At 40.9% G+C, this 8438-nt stretch overlaps 1 protein-coding gene across 1 annotated transcript in view; it reads right to left on the bottom strand.

Annotated features, from left to right (window-relative positions):
• Positions 1-420: 420 nt before the first annotated feature.
• The window catches only part of LOC141019943 (leucine-rich repeat and fibronectin type III domain-containing protein 1-like protein), a 68004-nt gene continuing 59986 nt past the window's right edge, over positions 421-8438 (bottom strand). The window contains exon 7 of the mRNA XM_073494985.1: positions 421-1102. Coding sequence (XP_073351086.1) covers positions 421-1102 — 682 coding nt within the window. The remainder of the gene's footprint in view (positions 1103-8438) is intronic.

Here is an 8438-nt window from a genome sequence, read left to right as displayed (position 1 = left end):
GTTAATTCCGCTACACTGTAGGATGGTTAATTCAAGATTTAGTGTCGTGAAAACAAATACAAAGTTTGTTATAGTGAGCGACTCTCTGATCTGATTTGTCGACAATCGCAGAGAAAAGAGTTAACTACAACTTCAGATGCTATCGTCTCTACACACACCCTTTGTCTCTCTTACTATCTTCCCAGTGCAAAAGGATGGCGTCTCTCTTATTCATTCTCTTGTTCACACTCACTCAGTTTCTCACTGTTCCACTCTCTGTTATTGTCTTGCTCAATTTCACACCCTCAATTGCACATTGTCTATTTCTCATCCTCCATCTCTCTGTTTCTCGTATGTCTCCCACCCACTCTCTCTCTGTCAACTTCTTTTTGTCTTTCTTTCCACCTCTCTGAAATGCTTCCTCCTTGCTCTGCTGCTAGTCTATCGCTTCGTCCCTATCTGTCTCTCTATACCTGCCAGTTCCTTGGGGGAGGTGGGCTCTTTGGCGACAGATGGCGGCCTGCTTTTCATCTCAATGGCGACCCTGGAGGAGAAACGGGCCTTGGTGGGCGAGAGCAACTCCTCATTGGCAGAGGAGTCAGTCCTTGTCATTATGCTCCGTCCGCTGCTCTCCTCCTCGACCAATGCCACAGTGTCTCTCATAGTGTTGCTAGGCGACATGGCCCTGGACGGCGATAGCACTTGGTCGTCCTGACTGTCAGGCATTTTTGAGGCAGAGCGAGGGAGGACTTGGACCTGCCCGCCTCCTCCTTGTCCGTTGCTCTGCGGCCTCGCCGGAGTTGCAGCAATGGCCGCTTTTCCATGGCCTGTCCCTTGGTTACTATAAACTTTGTATCGTATCATTAAGATGATAATAAAGACCAGCACAGAGGCAACAATAATCCCTCCAATGATGATGATCATAGTACCACCTAGGAAGTGGCTGTGCAAAGCTTGGCACTGACTGAACTCTGTGTCTGTGGTGAATGACAGACAGCCCAAAGGGCGCGTGGCAGTCAGTGATGTGACGACGTCATCAAACACGGCCAGGACACAAAGATCGTAGCTACGTCCAGCGGCAAGGTCCCGAACCAGGAAGTCATTGCTGCTGGATGGAATCATCCTGCCAAAGCAAAGACAAAAGAGAAAAAAAAGATATTATTGTCAAATGTCATAACTTAAAATCAATTAACAGACATCAATAAAAAAAATTCACTTAAAAAATATGAAATAGAAAAAAATCTAAATACACGGAAGGGGGGCTTTAATTGAAAAACAGTCAAACAAATACTTAAAATTCATTAATTTCACATCAGTTGCTAACATGACAAACAGTGTTTTGCTCTAGTCAGTGTACAAAAGGTCAGCTGAACATGCAGAAGGGTGAAAACTATCAACAAGTGTGCATTCAAATCAACATACACAGAGAAAAAAGTTCCAAGAATGAATTAATTGAATGAATGAAGCTTTCCTTTTACAAAAAAAAAAAAGAAGTCTATATAGGGCAACTTTAAGGACTAACTAAAATAAAATAAGTGTTAATTAAAAATAAAGCATTATCAGCAAAGCTGGACATAATACCAGTTTAGTCCGACATAGAAAATGACAGTTGCAACACAAGGCTGGGTTGGGGTTAGGGCTGGGTTATGGTTAAACAAATGTACAACAAGAAAGCAGCACCTAAACCTGGAGAGACATTTCAGTTTGCACATGATTGAAATGAAAATTCTGATTCAGGCAACTTGTCCTTGGTAAATCACCTACTCAACAGTGATAGTTTCTAGTGTACTTTTATCCTCTTCACTTTAAGTTCTCTTTTGAGTTGCTTCAGCATTTCTTGACAAATGATGAGATATACAGGGTTTAAGCAGGAAGGACAGGAAGTTAAACCATGGGACGCCTTGATTGTGTTACAGTGAAAGACAAATGTGCCTGACATTATTACACAATATCTTACAACAGTGCTCTCAATGACATTGCCCTGTAGGATGGCTCTCATATAAGCTAGTTTGAATAACAATCAGAGAGCCAAAACACCTGCCAACACAAACCAACTGCGTCCAACTCTGTCTGTCTACCCACCGTTACACTGTACCAATCAAACAAGCAGGGTCATATAACAAAAACAAACCAAACCAAAAAGAAAAAAATCCATTCCCAAAATGACTTATGATTACGTCTGCTGGTATTGCTCTCTTGTATTCTGTTGTGCGCTATTATACGAAAGCCGCAGCAGTGACACATGCACTATCATCATATATTTTCATGCGGTGCTTCTGCCCGTGGCACAACAGCCACCTCATCGCTCTTATTTCCCCACAGAGTTCGAATTCATAAGCCTGTGATCTGACAAACACTCACGCGGATCCAACCCCCCCACTGCTGCAGAAATTGTCGTTCTCTGATTAAACACATTCCTGATTCGCACCATTGTCGACTCCTATCTCAGTCTTTCCCAAGGTAAACACTGTACATCCAGTTTTTCCTTGTCAGAGCAGTTTCCTGGGGGAAATCCAGGGGGAAAATATCACGCAGGTAAACAGGAGGCAATGCCTCTTCTCTTTCTCTCTCCTTGTGTCTTTGCTCTCTCCAGGGGTCTTTAGGATAACTAGTGGAATTGCCAAACACCCATATGTCACCGCTACATTTGATCTAAATCATATTTCCCTTCTGCTTCATTCACATTTTCCCCAATGCACTTTCAGTCATTCTGCCTCTGCCCATCCCTCCCCCATAAATTTGTTTCCACCTCTGCACAGAGACAGACAGGCTTTGCAGTAAAGTCAGAGTGAAATAGAAATGATGGGAGGTTTGTGTGCTTGTGAGAGCCAGTGGGCAGCAGGGTCTAGTCTCGGTGCCAAGCTCATCGATGGCATTGAACCTCCACCAGGAAGTATATCTTGGCAGATAGCTCTGTGTGTGTTTCAGTGTGTGTGTTAACTTGTGTGGTTGTGAAAAGATCCCTGGACTGAGTTCTTAATAAGAATCGAACCAGGGAACTTTAACTGCCGTGATGTCTTGCCGTAGGGTAGCAGCATGATTTGAGAGCTGAGCTGGACCGGGGTTCCCGGAAGCAATTTTAAAAGAGGGTGTTGAAAGCAAAAAGTTATAGAAAACAGCGCTGCCGTCAACATTATTAAACTTCACAAAACTACAGACTAGGACATCTCCTAACTGTGTTTGAACAAAATGATGCCATGGTTGTTTGTCTCTCTTCTCATCTTCGCAGTGTGACAAACTAAATCATAGTTTATTAGGAGGAGAAGTCAGTGGGAGACCCGGGCTGGCAGTGTCCTTCAGTGAAATCCTCAAAGCACATGTGGGCTTCTAATCAGACATCTGCGCTCTGACACACCGCTTTCGAATTTTAACAAACAACTTATTGCTCAAACTTGCACGACATCTTTGATGTTGTTGAAAACCGTGATGAGCTGTGATTCTCATGACACACAGTGAGGTGTGTAAAAGTGTTGCTTAGGAGCTAAATAATGTGACTCAGCACACATTACGTAAAAGTCGTGACTGGTGATAATTAAATTGTCATGGAGACAGCTGGAGCAACCTTCATCATAATTTTTCACAATATGCATACAGTTGTTTGAATATAAACCGGCAATGGACACGGAATTTGCTTTAACGCACCATCTTATGTAAATATTGTGTAATGGCTTTAGAAAATTAACACTGTTGGTGTTCAATTTCACTATGCAATTTTGTCTACAACCAGGCACAATATCTCCCAAGACTGACTGGTGATCCACTTAGGCTGGCAGCCTGGCTCCATTTCTATCAGCTTAGACTAAATGATTGAATAAACTCATGTTTTGTCCTGTGCTGTTGGTAGCTGTTACTCTGAGGAAAACAGAAAGTTATGTGGTTGTCTTTGCGACAGTGGCGGCAACAATAACACCACTTAGAAATGCTAGAAAGTCATCTGTTTCTACTAAAACGTGTCATTTCAAAGTAAATATTGACTGCACAATGTAATGTTGTAGAATAATGACACCATTGGCATTTAGATTGGACTATAAACCTCACTTTCACTATGCTTTTTTGTCTGCCACTGGGCACAAAATCCTTGAGGAAAATGAAGACTGATTGGCGATCCAGTCAGACTGGCAGCCTGGCACCATTTCTATTGGCTTTCACATCTCCATTAGAGACTAAATGAGTGAATAAACCCAGGTTTCTTGGTCACTTGTACTGAGTCTGTCCTGATTGAAATAATGGTAAAACTTTCATGTTTTGGTGCATTCCTTCGAAATGAAGAAAGTGCTAATAAAGGGATTCCATTGCCTTCAGTTCAAAAAGTGAGAATCCAACCGAGAGACCAGTATGAGTTATTATTTTCCCAATATATACTGACAGAGAAGAACTAATGAAGGAAGTTCAGTGTGTACTGAAATATATTCTTACCAGTTCTTGACATTTCCAATTTGGTGTGATTTTCTGTTAGTCAGATTCATTTCAAGGAGCTCTCTTTCTTGTTTATTTGACTTGTTTCATTCTATTTCATAATGACAAGGCTACAATGAACAAGACAGTCGCATCCTTCTGTATGCACCCAAACATCAATCTGCAGAATAATACAAAGTCAAATAAATTGTTAAATTAAGAATAAATGATAAAACGAGAATCTGGGTAGACCATGGAGGACATAAAGACCCCAAATGTAATAGTAAGCTGACCGCTTAACTCACATTGGCTAGAAGAATCTGTTATTGGCATAAATCTGTAAACCCCACACACCACTGGGCTTGATCAGTGCAGATGTCAGGTCATAAATATCAATTATGTTTATCACTGAAGCGACTCAAATCAATCTAATCCAATCCAACCAAATTGGCTGAGACTGAATCAGTGAACCCCTTTGCGCTGGCCAGATGATCTTTGCCAACCATCAACATCGCCTCCAAACACAATTCCTCCTATGATTGTCACACAGAGCGAATCGGGTGGAAATCAGCTCGGAAATACCCCCGGTGTGCCCCCAACCACCCACCCACCCACTCATCAGTGTTCTCTTCTTAATAGGATTCAAACCAGGGAACTTGCACTGGCCCGAGGCTTTGCCAAAAGGCAACTACACACGAACTGAGAAGTGAGTGGGAGGGATGACTAGGAGAAAATTCTTGGGGGGGATGTTATTAAAACAAAATACCACCACCATCTGCCTTGTCGAACTGAGTAGAAGTAGTAGAATTGAGTAGAAGATTCCCTAAATGTTCTGAATGAGATGTAACACTTTAATACCAACTCCTACATTTGTGTACGTGTATTTTTCTTATTGTTCTTTGGATGTTTTTCTTTCTTATTTCAACCATATTGACTTCAAAAAGGGTTGGTTCCAGAACAACATTGGAGCAATGAAGGACTTATTGTCTTGCTCAAGGATACTTCAATAGATTGCTTGTTTACCCCCCTACAGCGTAGACAGATGTACAAAAATGATCGCAGCAACTTCAGTTATTTCTAATGGAATTAGCACATGGTATTTGATTTGCTCATTGGCTAGCATCTGTTTGTGTTTTGAACATCAGCAGTTATACAGATGTGCGAGGGCTGGTGTCACATTTCGGACAAATCAATAATTTGGGGCTTGTGCACTTGTGTGAAAAAAAAAAAGGACTGCTGGGTAAAATAGAAGTGGTTCTGAAAGCCCATTTGACACTGCGATCGCACTGGATGATTTATTCAGTTAATGGGTTCAACCCTGGGATACACACATGCACTGACATACACTCAGGGAGAGTTAAACAGCTTGATGGATTCCTTCGCTACACAATTCAGACACACAAATTGAAAAAAAAAATCATGGTTTGTATGACACTGCTGTTCTCTCACACACAACACACAAACAGATCAACAGTCAGTAATGTTTTGTCACTCCTCGGTTTATCCTCACACCCGCAGGAACACGTGTAAACACACACGTACATGAACGCACGCCCACACACTACTGCGACCCTCATTCTAATACACAAACAGATAAACTATCTTGCTGTTTGAATTGAACAGATTAGCGCTCGCCATGTGATCTGGCTCTGTGTACACATGCACAGGAATACTACAAGCATGACAATAGCCTGATTAATGTGGTGAAATGACTGCATGAGCTGACAGCTCCTCAAAGTTATCCATTTTTCAACATCAGTTTTTTATTTCTTTAACATGAGGAAGGCTTTCTGCACACGATAACTGGCAAAAGACCTGCATTAGTGTGAGCCACTGTTTTCATATGGGAGAGCGCAATAACACCAAACAACACTCAGATTTGACACCTTGCTGCTGCAGTTAAAGTGCAGATTTTTCAGACTTTATCCTTTTCAGACTAACACCTTTTGATGCTGACCTTTAAAAAGCATGTCGAATTGGATTGTGTCAACCAAGATGATAGATCAGGTAGATCTGATAGATCTGACGATCAGGTGTTACACCAAAAGTCACAGCCATAAAGCAGCAATTCTTAACATCCGTGATCAAACACAAGTTATAGAATATTATAACAGACGTGACAACAAAGAGCAGGATGTGCAAATAGATGGACTTAAGCCCAAACAATTCACAGAACATACTAATGAAATGTAATTTGCTATCAAATAAGTTGTGTAAGTACTATAAAAGATAAAAATCTGTGTACAGCAGTTGGGAATACAGGAGAAAACGCCATGCACGTGTAATGCAATATGTGTGGATATCCATTTATGTAGTGGAAGTAAGGTGAGAGAAAAAATTGCATAACGCAATGCAATACTGTATGAAATATGTATTGCACATGAATAAACTGTACCGTGTAACTGCAGGTGCACACTGGATGAGGCGTGCAACATAACACATACTGCTATTATGTTACCGGACGCTCGGAAATGCAACTGGCCTGTTGTCTTAGAATAGCTAAAGGAATTCAATAGAAATGAAAGGGAAAACCTTGGCCACTGTGGATATCAGTAAGAGTAACCCTGGAAATAGTAGAGGGCACACTGTTTTCTACTCTCATACGAACATAATTCAATACATCCACTACAAGTGTGTAAATGCCATCATGGTTGTTTCAATCTAATTTGATTAAAAGCACAGTGGGTCGCGTATCCTGTGATTGAGCTTGAGATTGAACCCTTGTTTACACTGTTTATAAAAATGTTCCCTGTGTTCATATTAATTTCCACCTCAGCCAGCATCTACACCACCTGCCGCTGGTGCACTACTGCAATGCATTACTCAATTTTTGCTGTATTTTCAACATTCAAATGCTGATCAGTGGCATAGGGTGAAACCTTTGGGAGGAATGCATATGTTAATTCAGGTGGTGTTGGAAACTTACAACAAGAAGTCATGTTGGTGAGAAAGAAAAAGTCCAAAGCTTGGCTTCATTTTACAGAAAAAGATGACAACAGTGCCAGTTGTAATGTCTGTAAAACGATTATTTCAAGTACGGGTGGAAACACCAGCAATATGCTAAAACACCTTTTTACACAACATGGGCTTAAACTAAAGGAATGCCATTTATTTAACTCTCTATACACATGTAATCGCTTCCTAACGTACAGTATAAAGAGGTAAAAATCCATATAGGGAGGAGGTTGGGGAAGGAAGGTTGGGTTAAACAAGCACAGGACTTTCACTGTTCACGTCCAGTGTGAAACCAATAAAGTTGAGTTCTTAAAACTTACTAAGATAGTGAAGTTACATCCCATACGTAACGTAGGTATTCTTGTAACTGAAGTTACAGAAGTAACATAATGTTTTTAACCCTTGTTGTCCTATACCTAATCAAAGTGTGATGGGACGACGGAGTCTGGTACGCCTGTAAATGATACACTGCAATGGTCATGTAGTTATGGGGAACTGTGATACATGTCATTTTGGAAGTTGCTGGCAAATCGACCTATTCAGTCCTTTTGATATGAGGATGTGTTGGTTTTCTTGGTTTAAGAAAACCCAAATGAAAATGAATGCTGTACAAATATTCTCTTTTTTCATCCATTTTAGATGATAACCAATCTATTAATAAAGAATCAGACCGATAAGCAGAATCAATAATGGCACTGGTCCCATCCTTACTAATCACATCACTTGCACATTTTTCTGAGCACGTCAAAGGTGGCTAAAAGAAATTGTCTTATAAACATGATGGTAAGCCATTGTCATGGAACAGTTGAGCCCTTTTTCTAATGTGTTTCCTTTTCAACTCTGGTGATGTGTTTGCATTAATCTTCAGCTCCCTCCTTTGTTTCTCCTTCTTAAGTCAACCCAACTTTCAACAAAGCAACTTCAATGGACCTTTAATGCATTAAAGATCGCTGCCATTAACTAAGTTGTCTTTTTCTCTCTTCACAGTTCACTCCTAGGCCTCCGGTGTTAATGACGCCTGTTAAAACAAATTGCACCCCTAATCTCAACTGACTATTTTTAACTGCGACTGAGAGCCCAATGAGATTTCACAGAAATCAGGTAGAACT

This window comes from Pagrus major, chromosome 2 (assembly GCF_040436345.1).
Source record: "Pagrus major chromosome 2, Pma_NU_1.0".
Lineage (NCBI taxonomy): Eukaryota > Metazoa > Chordata > Actinopteri > Spariformes > Sparidae > Pagrus > Pagrus major.
This window is presented reverse-complemented; position numbering and strand designations above follow the sequence as displayed.